Genomic DNA, 17933 nt, shown 5'->3' on the forward strand with positions numbered 1-17933 from the left:
TATATATATATATATATATATATATATATATATATATATATATATATATATATATATATATATATATATATATATATATATATATTTATATTTATATAACTAAAAATAAACAATATCCAGTTATCTTGAAAAAATGTAAACAAATACACTCACTAAAAGAGGGATTAAACATCAGTCTAAAAATTCTATATCATGGATTTGAGACAGCATTACTTATATAATTGTCGGGGACAGCATAATGAGCATAAGAAACAAATGCGCCTTATCACATCAGCTACACTTATGACTCCAATTATATACAATGTGTACAGCCTTTTTTTCAATATCAATCTAATCAACTAGCTTCCTTCATAATTCATTGGTATAGAATAAAAGAAGTTTAAATTGAAAATATACATTTCGTGGTGATTTATTAAAATTTGATTTGCAAGCATTAATTTGAGATGTTGTGCCATCTGAATTCATACGTTTCATGAAGCTATTTTCCACGGCACTATACAGACAGCTTCCTATACACATGTGACTGATATGATGCAACAACTACGGTTTGAATATGGAACCAGTAGAGGTGATTCAGCAAGATTAAGTCTTAAGTAACATATGACGAAGTCAAACTTACCAACAACAAAGAAAAACTTCGCCGATGCGTTCAAAACGATAGCTTCATGTGGGAATAACATTCGACTCTGGAGCAGTAACATAATTTGCTTCGAATAATCACCGCCACCACTGGCCGAACCCATTTCCTCCAACACAGTTACAAATTCATCCAGATATTTCCGCCGATCCTCTAGCTCAAGGTCATTGAATAGTGTCATGTAAAATCGTGCTGCATCATCATAGTTCTTTAGCGCGGCTGCATGCCGTGCTTCCCATAGAGCCAATCTCATCCGTTGCTAAAATCAAATTTCTGCATATTTATCACATAACTTAACCGGACGCTATCTAATGTGGATCAAATGATTGCTGACCCCTCACTTGCTCAACGCTATTTACGGTTTATAGAAGATTGTATGACCTCTCACTGCTGACCCCTCATTTGCTTAACGCCATTAACGGTTTATGGAAAGTTGTATGACGACGGACTCATCATCTAATATCGTCAGGAATACAAAATGTGTCGTTTTAGGAACGAGACAAAAATGTTACTCGGGATTTTATGAATGACAATTATCTCGCAGAGTACAAAACACTGTCACATTTCATTTATTACAATTAACACAAAAAAGTCCTATTAATTCCAAACTTCTATTTTTCTTCTAAACTTCTAAAGTTTTAAAGCTTTTTTTTAGAGCTATTCTAAAGCTCTAAAGTTCTATTAATTCCATTACAGTCAATAGTCCGAATAGTTAAAAGAAAAGCACGGAAAATTGAGATTATTAATGAAATATGTTACTGTAAATACTAAGCTTCACAATTTCCCAGCCATTTTTATCTTTAGTGAATGGAACATTTCATCAACAATTTTAGTGCTTTCTTCCTAGTCCTTTTTTTGTAACCACAACCAACTGACTGACTAAGGATGAGAATCAAGGATCTAGTCTTTCTCGCAAACACCATACGGTTTAGCGCAAAGAAAAAAAGTACTGAAAATCATCTTGAAAACATCAAACAATGTTGAAAACATTCAGCCAGCAACTTTTAAATATTTTATTCACCCATCTATTTACATCATTATCGTACATGAGCATTTTATATCTCATTCACCCGCTCTACTACAACATTAAACTTAAACCTTTTATCCCCAATGCACCAAGCTGAGAAACCTATCGACTGCTATACAAGAATGTAATTGGCAGATGAATGTTACTCCTTATATATCCACATCAAGAGTAATCAATCATTTTATTCTTTCATTATTTTATAAGCGGTTGCTTAAGTAATTAGAATTGAAGTATGCAGTAATCTCACCGGCTAATCATTATGAAGATTTGAAAAGTAAAGTTTCTTCTGGCATCGTCGGATATTTGCCCAGATATTTCATATATTGGGTACGTAAGTAATATGCAAGGGCAATGGTTATGTTGTGTTGCGTATGACGAAAGATTTTCAAATGATCACCACAGCGTGATCATCCGTTATGATTTTCTATCTTATCTAAATTGCAAAACATAGCAATGGATACAATAAAACATTGCTGAGGAATATCGTGAAGCATGCTTTTCATACTGAATAGGCGTGTTATGTTGAACCCTTAACTTTTTACCAATGCTTACTAGCAAAGTGCGTTATTTAGTTTCCGTTTTTTCATTATTCCTATCACTATTTTCCCCCGATGTCAAAAATCTCGAAGTTTGCAATTTATCCATTCTCTTCGCTTCACTTTCCGGCAAATATTTGCGCATCGCTTTTTTGCCAATCTTAACTTATCATCGATATCACTACCCATATCCATACGCTCAGCTAACGGTTTTCCGTACATGTTCATCAAGCGTACTTGGTCATTCGTCGTTACCAGCAGATCATCGGGTGGATAAAGTGCTGCAGCCACACAGCGGTATTCAATATTCAACATATTGAACAGCATTGCTGCTTCTTCCTAAAAGCCAAATCTTCAAAGAATTAAAATTGCACCCTTCTAAATTGACGATGACGAAATAGACAGTTGAGTAGCACAATCAATAAAACAATGAGTGGAAAATCATTTATAAGATGTAAGGGTGAAGTTATCAGGAAATCTGTATAAGCAGGTCCAAGTTAAGGATGATGAAAAACCATTTTTTTTTCTAGTCCACAGTGTAACTGTAGCTGATTAAAATGTGAAAGGTCAGAAAAATGTCAAGATTTGCAAAAAAGAACTTGCCGAATGCATGATTTCGAGTCCAATCTTATGTTCAGATAGAAAAGGGGCAATTCGTCTCCGAACGGGATCGACATGTTGACGATCTCCTGGCCCAACTACCAATACATCCAACTTTGGTTCAAGCATCGCAAAAAAATGCACTGACTCAGGAGTGATATCATCTGGTGTAAGAACACGCCATGAGAGCACGGCTTTCGGGAAAATTGCAATTGGACCATAGAGAAACTGACCATCGTACAGACGAAAACCGTACTTACTGATACTTCCAATACCAATCTGTTGACATTCTAGCATTTGATCGTTTAGTCGTGACAAACTTGTCCTTGGCCCTTGATCGTTATCATCTGCAAAAGAGATGTGAGTCTCATTTTTTCAATGCTTGCTGCATTATTCTCTTTTATCCACTGCCAGATAGTATAGAAAACTTTCCTCGCTTATGTAACATGTTGAAATGTGAAGAGAGCCATTGCACTTCAAACCAATTATTTTTCACAGAATAGAGTAGTTAAATATATCAAATTTTGCATTACAAACATGAAGTTAAAGTTGATGAATGCCTCGAAAGAGCCGAAAAAATTAAACTTGCCGAAAGGAGTGTAGTGATAATCAGTCAACACTTCACGATTGCTGTAATTAGATGAGAACATCCGCAACTGACATAACAAATGCCTTAGTCTTAACATTACAATTTCCTAAATCGAAGATGTCTTCTGAAATCAAGTATCGCTTATCGATAGTTTTCTTCATTTATTTCTTCTCCTTTTGACTTCTGAAAGCAACGAGGAGAGCTTGTAATCTTCGTCCACTCCCCCAGAAAGTCTAAGAGACATATCAAAATTGAGAATTTGTCTTTATGCGGGAAGGATGGAATCGGAACAAACAATATCTTTCTAGAGTGCTAATTAGTCCAGAAATTAGACAAAATGGAGATATTAACTGCTTGTTCTGTAAATCTTTAATTTACCGAAGAGAGTTGAAATTTTGCACTGCAAGTTTCCACAGATTAATTACGAGAAACATATTTAGGAATATAATACCGAATTGAAAAATAACAAAACGCCCTTTATGCACATTTATTGAACTAGAATAGAAACAGAAGCAAGATCAGCTACTACTCAGTTCAAATTATCACAACTTCAAAAGAGCAAAGACAACCAAATTGTATCACATAATTTGTTGCTTGACAATTATATTTTTCAAAATGTCCAAACTTTCAAGAAGTGAATCTGCAAATGCGTCTGCACTGCGCTGATCCTGGAAAAAACGCTTTTAATGCAAAAGTTTAAAAAAAAATTTCAATTCCCTTGCTATTTCATCGACTTATTCAATACAATGTTTGAAATCACAAATTTAGAATAGCATCTATCACCGTTCAGCAAAGATTCCCTTGAAAGGTCGAAACTGGTTGTAAATCGGCCTCGCAACTAAGCCTTATGATGGTTGCCTTCAGAAAGCTTCGCTTAACTCCCACACTAATTAGGTTGTCATGATTTAAAACACTTAACATTTTTTTGGAATAGAATTTCCTGTCGCTTACAAAATGTATTTGAAAACTGTTGTCATTTTCGTTTGCGTTTCTGCAAAATATTTCAGTAAAATTGTGTAGTAATAACCTCATAGGATGAAATAAGAGCTCCAATTTTGCTGTTGAGTACGTTGTAACCAATACCAAAACCATTAGGAACAACCGGGCCAAATCCACCAAATGTTATGGTTTCTGTCGAAAGAGTTGATGTTGACAGAATGAAACGATTCATATATTTGTATACTGCACTACTGAATAACTTTGGCTGCGACCAACCAAGCCTCTCAGCAGTACAGCGTAAACCCATCAAGTGACGATCGAAACCTTGTCCTTCAACGGAAGTACACTTTAATAATGTAAGTGACAACAATAAGCCATCGTTCAAAATCGTAGCACTGTCAACTACATCAATTACCTGTTGCAGCTTCTTTCACTAGTTGTGAATGCACTGAAGAACATTTCTTCACATGTTCCCCAATATTATCTTTGTTACTTTCAATCGCCAGAACTGCATTTGCCGTAGCACATGTTGCTGAACGCACGCACTCTGTTCGTCCCTGAAATATATCACAAAATGTATCATTTTTAAGCTTACTGGAAACATAACTACTTTATATAAATTACCACCTGCATTTTATTGGTGGCAGTAAATACGAAAACAAAACAAATAAAGCGCCAATTTTTATTCATTGATTTTTATTCACCGTTATCAAAAATGAGCAGAGAAATAAAAGAGAATTTTAAAAGCTCATGGAATGAGTTTTAACTTTACTTTTAGAAAAGCGGCAGTACTGCACGATTCATAAGATGGAACGAATTCCTTAAAAAGCTTATAAAAAGCTAGCTGGATCGCTAACTGTATGACAGAGTCTGGTGAGAGTTTTGACTGTTTGATAACTTGTCGGTTCATTTCAAAATATTCTACAGAGCTGAAACGCACTCTGGACCCCATCGCAATGTGTTTTGCTTGAGCTTCTTGAATCCTTTGACGTATTGAGTCGGTTAACATGAATTCTGCAAAATATTTTACGGCGCTTACCAAAAATTTCGAATGATTTGGAAAATTGAAATTATTGTTTGAGTAATGTGAGTAATCTCTGTGGAGTGATACAACTTGATATATGTAGGAATTACACTTTTTGACGGTAACTGCTTAATTTCATTATGATACTGTTCAATCTCAAATTGCCCATACCACTTCTTTCATAGAATGGTAGCTTAAGCTACTGCTGGGCGTTTTTTCTTTCTCACAAGACATTGCTTTTTAGAAGCATATCAAAATTCGAAGGGAGGGGGGGGGGGGTTAAGGAATATCAGAAATACTAACCAACTGGTCGTAAATGATTTTCTAAATGTGCTCCAGCACTGAAGGTCTGGTTGGGATGTACGAAATGATTTTGTTTCGTATCGCGGAATGATTCTTCCATTAAGCGAAGTACAGCAACACCATCACCCCAGCTATGTTCAAAATTTATCGTAGCCAAACCTTGTGCATCGACTATCAATTGAAAGCATTTATCGAACCATCTGAAAAGTAACATACACTCATTTATTCAACCAGGAAGATCAACAAGATAGGTTAAATGTCATGACAATATAAATGTTTGAAAGGATCATATTTTGACTGAATGCTTAAGCACTAGATCTAACGTAGTTGCAAAAGTTAGCCGGTCTATTCTGTATTAAAAATTCATATGAAGTCCTTAAAAATTCATGCCTGTTACTAGCGTCACCACCACTTAGTAAACTCTGGGCCAATTGATTTAAATCGTCACTTCTTAGTGGATCCAGGCAAAGGACAAACAAACTATTATCAATCAATGCCAAGCTTGCCGAATTACTGCCAACTGAAGACAACTCAGAACGAACCTAAAATATATTTGAATTATGACAAATCCTTCCATGTCTCCTCATCAACACAGTTTTTCATAAACCACTTATCCAAGTGCATCAAAGAGAGGCTATAAGAATTGTTATAAACTGTTAGGTCACAATGATTAACTTTACTCAAAGTAATTTTGAGAAGGATAAAAAATTATGGAAGATCTTAACAAAAAATCTGACTTCTGCCCACTGGTCGCGTTCGAGTGAGGTCAAAGACCCGACGCAATCTTCCGGTTTTAGGTGACTTTGTTCGGATAATATGATGGATAAGCAAGCCTGAACTTGCTCTGCAGGCATAAGTGAACCTGTAAATATAAATGCAGTAACAATAAGGAAACTTGCGAGTACCGAACAAGTTAAATGCATTTATGCCATTTATGACGTTTTGACACATATAATTCGTGAACTGTTCATTTCAGTCATAACGTACCATTTTTATCAAATAAATCAACAGAATAAATTCTTCCCCCACATAAGACAATGAAATGTTTAGAATCGGCACAATGCAGAAGCCAATCCTTCCCTTTCTGTGGAATACGCGAACAGCCAAAAAGTGATTTGTATTGGCTCATATCCAATGGAAATGCACCAAAAGCCGCTGCGCCGTACCATCGCAAATTTTCCGACAAATTCCTTGGGAGGTTTTATAATTATATTTACAATCCACAAAATATATTTCATCTTTCCTTGCATTCTTTTTTTTCCAGTCATTCTTTATAAATAGCTCCTAATAAAAATGTAAATATTAGTGAGTTAAAGTTGGCTTTCAATGGTTTTATCGATCACAGATCGGTGAATTAGAGAAAAGAAAATTTTAACATTTATAGAAATAGGCTAACTTGCAAATCCATCTGAACGATGCTAAAGTGGCAGCCTTGGGATTTGTGTAGTATATTTCAGGCGTTAAACATTGTGCATCTAGAGCACGCTTAATACGACCGTATGAAATAATTAGATTTGTTGCGCGAGTAAGCTGAAATGAGTAATAAAACATCCTATTTAAATGGTAACCTTCAAGAATCATATCAGCATTTAACTCAGTTGGTGACAGCAGTAGACATCAACTAAACGACATTCACAGTCCCCTAATAATCTTATTTTTATGTATATCGTGACCATCTGATGTAGTCAATACATGCATGCAACTGGCAGACGGTAAATTCAATGAAGAGACCGGATCGATAACAGATTGCAATTTTATTAATTGCATAACTAATAAAACTGAACTGAGAAATTCACTGATGACTGATTCTTACCTGGTCATTATATGCTGGATCTGGATCCGGAGCGTAAACCATGAATGGATTATAATTAATAGGGCACGGAAGACGATCACTTAGGTACATGTCAAACCATGGTTCTGATATGAAGCTTGTATGTAGATTTCGTTTATCATGTAGTATGAGTTCTCTTTGTAGTTCTGAAAGCAGCAGTATTTTACTACCTATAAAAAGCAAATTAAGAAACAAAAGATTAATTGAATTTTGTGATATATACCAGGACTTACCAGGACCTTCATGTGTTAGGAAATCTTCCACTAGCTCTTTCAGCAACTCTAATTCTCCTTTCTGAAGTACGGCTTCTGCAGCTCCTATAAGCCTAAAAAAAAGAGGTTATTTCCCCATACTTTATGTTATTATAAATGGTTAGCTCATAATGCAGTAAAATAATCACCATATAAAAGATTATATTTCGGGGAAAAAAAGGACCTGCGACAAGAATCTGACAGCTTTGGAATCGGCAATCGTCGAAGACTTCTTTGGAATTGGTAAGTTGGAATATCACTTTTGTGAACATATTGATAGTCATCACCCCTCAACTTTTGAGCACTGAAAACTTTTTTGATGAATGATGGATCCAGTGTAATGCAATTGTCCAGAATACACCAGATTCCGCAGTAAGATGAGATAAACGAAAACTTAGTACCCTGCTATTACTTGGATACTTTTTGTAATTTGGGTGAATGGAAAAGATGCACAAATATTGCCAAAATGGAAATATTGAGGTGTAATTCTCGAATTTTCTTCACATGACTTCCATATATTCAGTAATATGACTTACGCGCAGCCTGTTGACATTTTGCGCAGTTGAATCAATGAGATCCCTCTCCGTGACATTTGCATGGCTAGGCAAATTGATGCAAAGTGAAGATTCAAAATTTAAAATTAGCTATAATATCAATCCATTGAATTCTGCACCTTATATAGCTTTTGCACACATGACATCCTGGCTCTTTCAATTTTGTAATCATCAACAATCCTACTAGTCCACTGTAGAAGAAATCAAGAAACAGCCCATTTCAAGAAAAAACCATTGTTATGATAACAAATTGTTCATACATTCTGATATAAATCATTTGAAATTTATTTGACATAGTTTAAGTGAATAAGATAGTGATATGCTATTAATGGAGTAAACGATAGATTAATACTATTATCCTCAACTTATAAAAATGCTTCGGCTGATCATAACGTTAGAATATTTATAAAGGAACAGAGATAGGGCTGTGAATTACAGCTCAATTTTAATTAAATAAATGAATGCGCACAGAGCTTGTACATATGCAAAAACATATAAGGGATATATAAGGAAAAATGCAGAGTAATTAATAAAAAAATTCACCACGAAGCAACAATTCATATATGTACTGGTTTAGCAGAAGCCAAATATATGCAAAAGTTTTTAGAAAGCAACCAGGAAGTTCAAACTAGCTAACATTTCAAAGTGATAAATAGAAAGGCTTAGGTAACTCAATTATAGCAACAGCGTTGCATGTTAGAATTGATGCTTAAATAATGCTTTCTTCAACAGCCACGTTTCACTTTCAATATCCGTTCACGAGCCTCGTCGCGTTTCAAGTGAAGTTGCTGACGTATTTCAGTTCTGGAACAAATGCGCTTATTCATATAACTTTTAATCACAGCATTCATTACATGGTTACAAATAAGATCCCAAAATTATTCTGAGAAAATCTGAACATAATAAAGGTAAAAAGAGATAAACCTTGAGGCGGAAACAGCTGTGAAAGTCTGTATTTGGCCAAGCATTTTTGCTTCATGAAATTGGCTGTCAGTCATTTTTGTGGTATCCACATAAGGTATCATACGACGATAGGGTACATACCGACGCCCACATCTACGAAGCGTTTTCTTTTCACTTTCCGTTAGTGACACTGAATAAATAAATGAAAGCCATTAACAACGCAATTCAGCCATACCAATTCCTTGTAGTAGCCCAACTATGCGGTAGACTGACATCGTCAACGGATATCGCGAAAATGACCAACAATTTAACCAAACAATGAAGATGTTGCGGAATACGAAAAACTATAAAACAGATTACCATCAGAATTCTTTCCTTTCGGAGTAGCCAGTCTCTGCAAACGTGCGCTTAGCTGCGGTACGGTTACAGAATTAATATGTTTAGTCAACTTGGTAAGCCTTGGAGATTGTCGAACTTGTTTAGTATTGAGTCTTCTCGTCAGCTCTTTCACACCAACCTATAAAATGCGAAGGGAAGGGTGATTTCTCAACTTTGGCTCCTTTAAAGAAATTCAAGCTATCTTTAAAAAGATATGGAAGTCTCGAGAAAACTCGAAAAAAATGAGCAGCATGCCTTCAGTGGCTTTTGTTTACATGGTAGTGGTATTCTGGACCGTGGTGCAACATCAGCGTAGTTCTGCTCCGTTGTGAAAGCATTTTTTGTACCGTACAATTTTGAAAATGAAAAATTCATCTTTGATGGATCTTCATCAACATTCCTGAACTTATACCTGAACAAAAATACATTAAACAACAAAAATAACAACAAAAGAGACCCACAAAGACTTTTCACCTAGTCTTCGAATCCCATAGAATCTACTTTAACGACTAATATCTTCAAAATTCCTTGACGTAGCTATATATTATAAATTTCCGGAATACAAGAAAATAGTTCCGATGACGAAACCATTCCGTTCACTGCTTAAATATATAGCAAAGGCGTACCCGATGGCCTTCAATGCAACTCCAACTCCAGTTCCAGGCTTTGTTATCTTCGAAACTTTCGGTGTAGCTAATCTCTAGAAAAGTACAAAATATATAAGTGATTTTATAAAAAAAATGCTTACTCAATTAAAGGTTATCAAGGGTGTAAAATCAGTTTGGCGTAGTATGATTGAAAACTGAATATTGTTTCCCACAAGCTTAAGATTCTAGTCGTCAAACTATTTCTAATTAAGGCTACCTTGGTATTCATTTACAGCATATCACTGAATTAAAGATGCAGAACATAAATTCCGCAATTACTAAATTCCTGATCACATTCATTCGGATCATGTGAGCACTGAATAATTTGGATAATTGTTTCAGTCAGGACTGCAATTATAATCACAACCAGAAATCGAAAGTTATCGGACATTCGATGTGTAAAATAAAGCTAAGTTATTCCTTGTCTTTAAAGTTAATTGTTAAATCTAACTGTGCTTACAAATGGTAGCTCCAGAAAAACAAATTTACCTTGAAAATATCAGGGACCGCCTTTTCATGTTCTGCAAACATCCGCTTCACATTTGCATCTGCTTCTTGCAGAGTTGGTTGTTTTTCAGTCAATTTCTGATGGAGTGCGGCAAATCGTGCAGCATCTAAATCTTTATGTAAGCATTTCTATAATTTTTTATTACCTTTATCTAAAAATTATGAGTCCCTGAAAGTTCTCTTTCCACGATTTTCAGAAATAACCACACAAACATCGAATCACGCTACTTGGTGAACAAGAATCTTCACTTGTTATGGAAAGATCGGCAAAATGTGAATGGAAGTTGTGCTCGTAAATCATAAAATATCCAAGATAGGACTATAAGAACTGAAAATGCCTATATTTACATAACGTAGTACATAATAACATAGCAATGTTATGTATGTAATGCAAGAACTAATGACTCACGTGCACCACGAGCAGTAGATCTACCCTTGCAAGGAGTGCTTATATCTTGTTCCATCTTTCGACTGGAACTGGGACCATTTACTGATACGAAATTGGCTTCTTGGCTACATTGAAGGATGTTTTTTTTCTCAACTGAACCTTCACCTGGAAAAGATGCGAAAGAATATTATGATTTTGTAAAAAATATTTTCAAAAAAAACTCTCCTCTTTTTCTTCGTAAAAAACACTTTTTCTTTTTGTAAAACATTCCCTAAATGAAAGGTTATATAAGAATCTAAAGTTGTAAAACAAAAAAGAAGGAAACTTCCTAACTTGCTACAATTAAATTCTCGGTGTACTGTTCCATATCGCTACCACTAGTTCGTTCAACAATAAAAGTCTGATTGAGTGTATCATTTGATGAACTTTTAGGCGAACACGACAGGACCGTCTGAAAATGGGATGGAAATCATGACAATGCAAGATGAAGGAACTGTACTCGCTCATTGATTACTCTTTTTTTAAATAGCTCGCCATTTTATAACTAAAAACTATTACGAAACAAGAGATATCACATCTTTAGAAAGTGAAGTGGGATTCAAAAAATATTACAGGGTAAGATTGGAGGATAACATATGACCAAATAGCAATATAAAGAAACAGTAACGAAAATGCAGAGAAGAACCCATACAGTGGTAACATCATATCAATACCTTAGATTCAGCAACTTTTTTTGGAGTAATATTTTCTTTATTGCATCCACGATGTTTCCAAACTTTAGACAATTCCATTATCAGCACTTCTTTCTGAAAAATTTCATACAGTAGAACTGATATTTCCAGATGATTTCTGTCTATAAGCAGCTAAATAAACCTATCCTCAGCAAATAATTGTTTTAAATGTAACCTGAAATACATGCCATTTACCTCGCAGCATTGCTCGAGTTATTATTATATGCTGCTTGAATACGGCATGCATGACGAAAAATCAATCAATTCGAACCAGCCAAAATTTAACTGATCAGGAAAGAAATCGGCTGGTTTCACTAATCAGGAGTGACACAATTATCGAGTTGGAACAAGTTAAAAGTTAACTTACTCTGTAAGTCACAAGTAAGAAAACAAACACATATACATCCACATAAAGCAATAATTCTGAAAAAAATTGTGTAACGATAATAACCTTCTGATTAGCATTCACTGAGTAACGTTTTGCGGCTTTTCTTAACTGGGAATATTTCAGTGTAGAAAGACGATTTCGAGTATCTTCCAAATCTACTGATTTGTTTTCCATTTTCCGCTCAAAATAATAAACTGAAAATTTAAACTAAAGGAAAATGAATTAGTAATTAGCGAAGAAACAACAAAATATACCATATGAAACTAGTACCATAAAATGGCAGAGAAAATGATGTGATTCATGGTAAACACCAGAAGATAAAAGGAGAATCATTTCAATCTCACTAAAAGCAAACCAGCTACTCCCCAATCACCACACTCATCCCCTCCCCCGCTTCTGCATTGTCCTTTGCTTCATCTAAATCTCCCTCCGCGCCCATTTGAATTGACCGGTGACAAAGGTCACTATGCGATCAGGGTACGGGTCAGTTCGCGATGGATGATAGGGAGGGAAAAGTGATGCTGGCACTACAATAATAGGTATAACTTTGATGTTTTTCATACTACTCTCGTGCGTATAAGAAAGTCTGTTGGGTCATAGGGCAATGAGTCACCATTCAATAATGCTTCTGCTTTCAAATTCATGGTGAAAACCCTGAAAAACCGATGAATTTAATTTTAGATTTAGTTTTAGTTTTTCTTTAAAGTTTTTTTTTCTTTTTTTGAAAACAGCGATGGATTTAGTTTTTTTTTTCCACCAGGAATATTTCTTACATTTAATTTTAATTGAGACAATTGTAAGTGGAACTTACTTTTATATGGATTGTGTAGTCGTAATCGTTTTGAAATTATATTGCTCTAGCCGTGATGTCCTCTTCAATAACCGCTAGTTCCACTCGTTGGATTCACACGGATCCGTTATCGGCATTGTGGAATATGTCAGATGATGTACCGACCAATGACGTAACAATAGGTCCGGATCACAAAACTGTTATTGTCTTGGATCATTCACCCGATTTTGCCACTTCTTCCAACTTTGTTAGCTTTATTTTTTTCGCGTTCAATTAAAGTTTTGAGCCAATTAAATTTAAACAAAATTGTCATATTTGCCCATCTTAATTTACTGCTTCAGTTTTTTCAGTTCTGTTTAATCCCTGGCTTGTTTGTATGGTAGAAAATTTTGCTATATATATATGCAAATTTTTGACTTTGGAAGTTGTCTGTTTTCGTAACGATATGTAAGGATAGGAAGATATCTTGCGGGATGGTTCGGCAGTTCTGAATGAAGCCATGGATAATAGCGTAATCATTGATATGCTTCCAGAACAAGTTAAAATTATTTTGCAGAAAATTGATATCCCACTAAAAGATTCAACAACGGGACAGATGCGTGTTGTGAGTCAGGTGGAGAAGACGCTTTGGACTTGTGCCGTTGAATCAGCCTTTGAATTCCATCGAATTGTTGATGAAATTTATCCAGATGGTGTGCGACTAATACGTTTCGTGATTTCCGATTTTGTTGGAAGATTTCTAACACCAAACTGGGGCACACAACTTATCTCATTAGATCAGGTTCATATCTCATCGTAAAATAGGTATCATGAAATATGAGATCCTAAATTTACTGATATAGTAGATAAACTTTAGTGTTAAGGATAAAAATTTTTCCATAATGTAGGTATCATTTTATGTTGTTAATGCCTGAGCACCTTACGATTCTTTAGCAAAGTAATTTTTTAGTGCTCTAATTTTATAATTTGGTTTTTTCTTTCTTTTTTTAGTTATTGAAATCATTCGCATCCTGTGGCGTCCCGGATGCTAAAGCAGATTTATCATCCTGTTCAATAATTAATGGTATCTCGATCGCTGTTGAAGCTATCAGTGAGTTGACAGAGTTACAGAAAAAGCAGTCTGACTTGAATTCCGGTTTCAAGTATTTTGGAAAATGTAGTAAACGTGGCGAAAACAGTACGAGACAGTATAATGATGACGAACAGTTTGGGAGCAAAGATTTACTCGACTTTGTTGATGATAAGAAGAAAACGGACTTGAGAAATAAGAATTTTGCGGTAGGCTTTAGGTATTCATTCTCTTAAAGGTATGTGTTGCTGGTAGGGATTATTTTTACTTCGGATTCAAGGAATATAAGAAATTAATGAGCATTTTTGCTTTCTTTTCAGGGTCGACTGAAAAGATTATCACTGCAAATAAAGCTTGCAGAACGAGGAATGCATGCATTAACAGTCGAAAATGGTATCAAAAAAGCGTTTCCAAATATGGGCTCGATTGTTGTTTTCACTTCTCTTAAGAGGTATATGTTGTAGTTGAACAGTTTTGATATTTAATTTAAAGAAAAATAGTACCATTTATAAAGGAATCAGTATTACCAATTGAGTTGCTTACTTTAAAACACATAGTAATTTGTAAGCAAGTAGTAATTGATTGATTGTTACTACTGAGGATATTTCAGTGATGAAGATATTGCGATGTTGACGAAACATATCACTGAAGATATTATCAGTCGCAATAAAATTGTAAAAGCTTTGGATGGTGACAAAAAGTTAGTGCTAAGAAGCGACCTTTTTGTTGCAATTAAATTCAGGGAATGGTCAAACTTTTTGTTACGCAAGAAGAGAGAAGGGAAAGATGGAGAAACTCCGATGGATATTTTGTACAGATACTTTTTGTTTTAGTTTTGCTCCAATCACGCATGTGCAAGTTTATTTTATCATTATTTATCCTGTGACAGATGGCAATAAGGATAAAATCTATCTTCCGACCGCGAAACCGCTCACTAAGGTTGCTTTATTTTATTTCTTCAATTACTTTGGAACACGACTTTCTATTTTTTTTTTATTCACATGACCCCTTTATACATTCGTTTCAAGAAATATTTTATCAGTTAGAAACTTATTTTTTGTAGCTGAATGAATACGTTTCATGTAGTGTTGTCTGCGCTGAAGCTGGTCTATCACTGCGACCTGTTTTGCATGGTGTTATTCTGAAGCACTTTGATTTAGCTTCGACGACGGTTACTAGTATACCAATGAAGGTTAGCTTTTACAAATAAATTCTTACAAAGTCTAAATTCGGAGGTTTTAATCCGAATTTCGACATTATCACAATTTTCAGGAAGAAGCACAACAGGGACAGTCGGTAAACTATGATGTAGAGGTATTTCATCCACGTCGAAGTCATCATTTGTTGCATCAGTACGGCTTGATCGGGCCAGGTTCTAAATTACGGGTCAGTGTTAATCCTGGCGACTACGAAACCGTTAGACTAGCTTGGACAACTCCATCCGCTAAAAATCGTTGGAATCAGGTCTTTGATTTGTTTTCACTGTATAGTTAATGAAATACGGGAACAGGGAATAAGAATAAATATAAATGGTTTGTTTTTAGTTCCCTCGATGTATCTCTGCACTTCCGATATCGCCAGCAAGCGTCAATGGTCGACCATCTGTCTGCCTTACTTCATTTCTTCTCAGTGGTAGGAATGTCATGCTCGAAGTAACATTTTATTATTAAAACTTTCGTTTTTATTTCAAGTTTCAGGCGTGGAAGAGAACTTTTTTTGGGCATACGGGTTTTTTTTTCTCTTCATTAGAAATGAATAAGTATGACTGAACCGTAGGTGTAACTCAATTAACAATCCCTTTTCATCGAATTTGATTTAAGTCTTTTTTTATTGATTTAGGTGTTGAAACAAAACGTGCATTTGCCACGAGACGTTACGCCGAATGTTAATCAAAAACTTATTTCACATTTGCTGATGTGTCACGCAGGGAGAATTTATATGCATACAGTGTACATCGGAAATCATCGTAAGTCATAATTTTCGTTTTAAAAAAGTATTTTGTTGTAAAAGATTCCTGGTTTATCATTTGTCTTCTTTGCAGCAATACTTGATGATAGGAAAGTGTTGGCAAGTACGGTATTGCCTAAACCGACTACGGCGCTTCGTATTGCTGATTTTGGTAGTTTTATGAAAGAAACGCGTCTTGTTGTTTCACCAGAAGCAGGTAATTGATGCTTTTACATTTTCATTCAGTTTCATTCAGTTTTTTTTCGTGCACTGAATTTTATTTCCGAAAAATATGCTTCCAGATTTATAATCTTGCGTTATGCTGAGCCTTGTAAAATTAAAATTGGAAACTTCCTAAGTGTGCCTTTTGCAGATGTTTCAGCTTCGTTAGCCGATGATGAATCGACATATAATGAACAAGCACGGAAGCAGTTGTTGAGGCTAACTCGTTACTGGCCCTCTAAATTAAATGAAGCTTTCATATACAATATACCAAAAGTACTGTCATTAGACATTGATTCTGGTTTATTTTCGAGAAATTACTTAGTATTTTACTGATTATTGAATGTCGAAATCAATTACTTCTTTATCCACATCAATAGTTTTGATTTCCAGAAATTCGATCCACTGTTGACTTTAATGCGACGCAGTGAGCTTTCAACGAACGATGTTAATAAATGTCGAGAATGCATCTATGCTTTAATGGCTTACAAGGACCTGAAGGACCCACTTACTTTGAAAAGTGTAGATTGCCTAAAATTCAAAAATCCACTTAGTAGGTGAGATGAGTTTCATTTTTCGAAAACCAGACTTCTGGTAGAAAAAAAAAGAATTATTATTAATGAGGTGTACACAGTTTTCTTCTGGAAAGGTATAAGGTATAGAAATATAATATCATTAAGGTAATATGTGTCTAAGACTTTTACAAGGTCCTTACAGGGATGAACAATTACGATATGCTTGTGAAGAACTATTGAATCATTTACATAACTATGTGAACCATTCAGCGAGACACCTTGAAGTGTTCAACATGTTTCTGCAAGTACATTTTTTATTATATGTTTTAGCATCATTCTGCTATTGATCTTTTTCAGTGAACTTAAGCAAATTTCTTACTACATTCGGTGTAATCTTTTGATTATAATGTCATCTAAGGTAATACGTAGGAAATGTGAATGTGCCTCTGTGTTTCCCAATTGGTTCATTTATATCTTTTATGATTGCAGATTTCGGGTCTTGATCGTGCAACTCATCTTTCCGTGCAAGATGTTTCAGTCCGCACCATCCAGTAATTGTTTTTCATAAATTCCCTTGATATAAAATGCAGTGAGGGTGCATTTGATACCAGTTATCGTATACGGTACAAGCAGAGTGGAACTTATTAAAAGTGAAGTTATCTTGTAGATTATCCGAGATTTATAAATGTTATATCCGTATATATTTTCGTCTTTTGTAGGTTGCAGTCCAGTTCCTCATCGGTTTCAACAATGAGAAGTCAATCACCAATGGATACGATGCAACCGAAAAGTCGTAGTATGTCTCCGGTGGTAAAAAAACCACGAAAAGCCATATATACCTGGGGAGCAAATGGTACTTATAATCATTTGTAGACACATTGGCTAGGGAAACGCTGTTATGGTTTATTTTCATCAAATGTTATTTGTTCAGTGAGATGCAACTTTAAATCCTAAATTTCTTTTCTTTTTAGAAAAGCTGAGTCTTTACGACTACTACCTTGAACGATACCAGAAGGAGCATTTGACGAAATGGAAGGATTTCGTTGGTCGTGTAAAAGCTGGCAACAAACCTGCTGTACTTTATCCAAATCTCGATCTTAGCAAAGCATCTAGCAAAGGTGACGCTGAATCTGTGTGATCCTTTTCCATGTCTATTT

General features: G+C 35.1%; 5 protein-coding genes across 5 annotated transcripts in view; 1 reads left to right on the forward strand and 4 right to left on the reverse strand.

Annotated features, from left to right (window-relative positions):
- The window catches only part of LOAG_17545 (hypothetical protein), a 6199-nt gene extending 5297 nt beyond the window's left edge, over positions 1-902 (reverse strand). The window contains exon 1 of the mRNA XM_020450205.1: positions 620-902. Coding sequence (XP_020306148.1) covers positions 620-890 — 271 coding nt within the window. The 5' untranslated portion in view covers positions 891-902. The remainder of the gene's footprint in view (positions 1-619) is intronic.
- An 848-nt stretch (positions 903-1750) lies between these two features.
- Positions 1751-3643, reverse strand: LOAG_06313 (hypothetical protein). Its single transcript, XM_020447116.1, has 3 exons — positions 3390-3643; positions 2804-3147; positions 1751-2539 (listed from the first exon to the last, which is right to left on the reverse strand). The coding sequence occupies exons 1-3, from the start codon at positions 3484-3486 to the stop codon at positions 2279-2281; spliced, it is 702 nt and encodes a 233-aa protein (XP_020302617.1). The 5' UTR covers positions 3487-3643; the 3' UTR covers positions 1751-2278.
- Positions 3644-3967: 324 nt separating this feature from the next.
- On the reverse strand, positions 3968-8387 carry LOAG_06314 (choline/Carnitine O-acyltransferase; the record flags this gene model as incomplete). The annotated part of the gene is made up of 13 exons (XM_003141850.2): positions 8274-8387; positions 7922-8041; positions 7720-7811; positions 7469-7632; positions 7052-7185; positions 6643-6845; positions 6393-6517; positions 6046-6197; positions 5656-5855; positions 5101-5342; positions 4744-4885; positions 4417-4658; positions 3968-4057 (listed from the first exon to the last, which is right to left on the reverse strand). The coding sequence occupies exons 1-13, from the start codon at positions 8333-8335 to the stop codon at positions 3968-3970; spliced, it is 1968 nt and encodes a 655-aa protein (XP_003141898.2). The 5' UTR covers positions 8336-8387.
- A 367-nt stretch (positions 8388-8754) lies between these two features.
- Positions 8755-12436, reverse strand: LOAG_06315 (hypothetical protein). The gene is made up of 10 exons (XM_020447117.1): positions 12297-12436; positions 11828-11920; positions 11448-11565; positions 11136-11279; positions 10709-10833; positions 10199-10272; positions 9828-9984; positions 9555-9711; positions 9216-9384; positions 8755-9095 (listed from the first exon to the last, which is right to left on the reverse strand). The coding sequence occupies exons 1-10, from the start codon at positions 12405-12407 to the stop codon at positions 9017-9019; spliced, it is 1227 nt and encodes a 408-aa protein (XP_020302618.1). The 5' UTR covers positions 12408-12436; the 3' UTR covers positions 8755-9016.
- A 301-nt stretch (positions 12437-12737) lies between these two features.
- The window catches only part of LOAG_06316 (hypothetical protein), a gene marked incomplete at its 3' end in the record, with an annotated part of 5663 nt that continues 467 nt past the window's right edge, over positions 12738-17933 (forward strand). Inside the window, exons 1-17 of the mRNA XM_020447118.1 lie at positions 12738-12772; positions 13095-13270; positions 13580-13804; positions 14014-14301; positions 14413-14543; positions 14703-14792; positions 14926-15031; positions 15156-15284; positions 15365-15556; positions 15637-15744; positions 15932-16058; positions 16134-16256; positions 16413-16537; positions 16655-16818; positions 16979-17081; positions 17266-17327; positions 17496-17629. Of these exons, the coding sequence (XP_020302619.1) occupies positions 13100-13270; positions 13580-13804; positions 14014-14301; positions 14413-14543; positions 14703-14792; positions 14926-15031; positions 15156-15284; positions 15365-15556; positions 15637-15744; positions 15932-16058; positions 16134-16256; positions 16413-16537; positions 16655-16818; positions 16979-17081; positions 17266-17327; positions 17496-17629 (2278 nt within the window). The 5' untranslated portion in view covers positions 12738-12772; positions 13095-13099. The remainder of the gene's footprint in view (positions 12773-13094; positions 13271-13579; positions 13805-14013; positions 14302-14412; positions 14544-14702; positions 14793-14925; positions 15032-15155; positions 15285-15364; positions 15557-15636; positions 15745-15931; positions 16059-16133; positions 16257-16412; positions 16538-16654; positions 16819-16978; positions 17082-17265; positions 17328-17495; positions 17630-17933) is intronic.

The sequence above is a fragment of the Loa loa genome (assembly GCF_000183805.2).
Source record: "Loa loa unplaced genomic scaffold supercont3.90, whole genome shotgun sequence".
Classification (NCBI taxonomy): domain Eukaryota; kingdom Metazoa; phylum Nematoda; class Chromadorea; order Rhabditida; family Onchocercidae; genus Loa; species Loa loa.

What these genes read in the sequence shown, in the direction of transcription:
- LOAG_06313 (XM_020447116.1), bottom strand. Translation starts at nt 3,486, where the DNA reads ATGTTAAGACTAAGGCATTTGTTATGTCAGTTGCGGATGTTCTCATCT. An exon ending in TTATCACTACACTCCTTTCG is followed by an intron (nt 3,148 to 3,389) that starts GCAAGTTTAATT and finishes TCTCTTTTGCAG; the next exon opens with ATGATAACGATCAAGGGCCA. An exon ending in GACTCGAAATCATGCATTCG is followed by an intron (nt 2,540 to 2,803) that starts GCAAGTTCTTTT and finishes TTTGGCTTTTAG; the next exon opens with GAAGAAGCAGCAATGCTGTT.
- LOAG_06315 (XM_020447117.1), bottom strand. Translation starts at nt 12,407, where the DNA reads ATGGAAAACAAATCAGTAGATTTGGAAGATACTCGAAATCGTCTTTCT. An exon ending in ATCTACTGCTCGTGGTGCAC is followed by an intron (nt 10,834 to 11,135) that starts GTGAGTCATTAG and finishes ATAAAGATTTAG; the next exon opens with ATGCTGCACGATTTGCCGCA. An exon ending in ACAGCTGTTTCCGCCTCAAG is followed by an intron (nt 9,096 to 9,215) that starts GTTTATCTCTTT and finishes CATTTGTTCCAG; the next exon opens with AACTGAAATACGTCAGCAAC.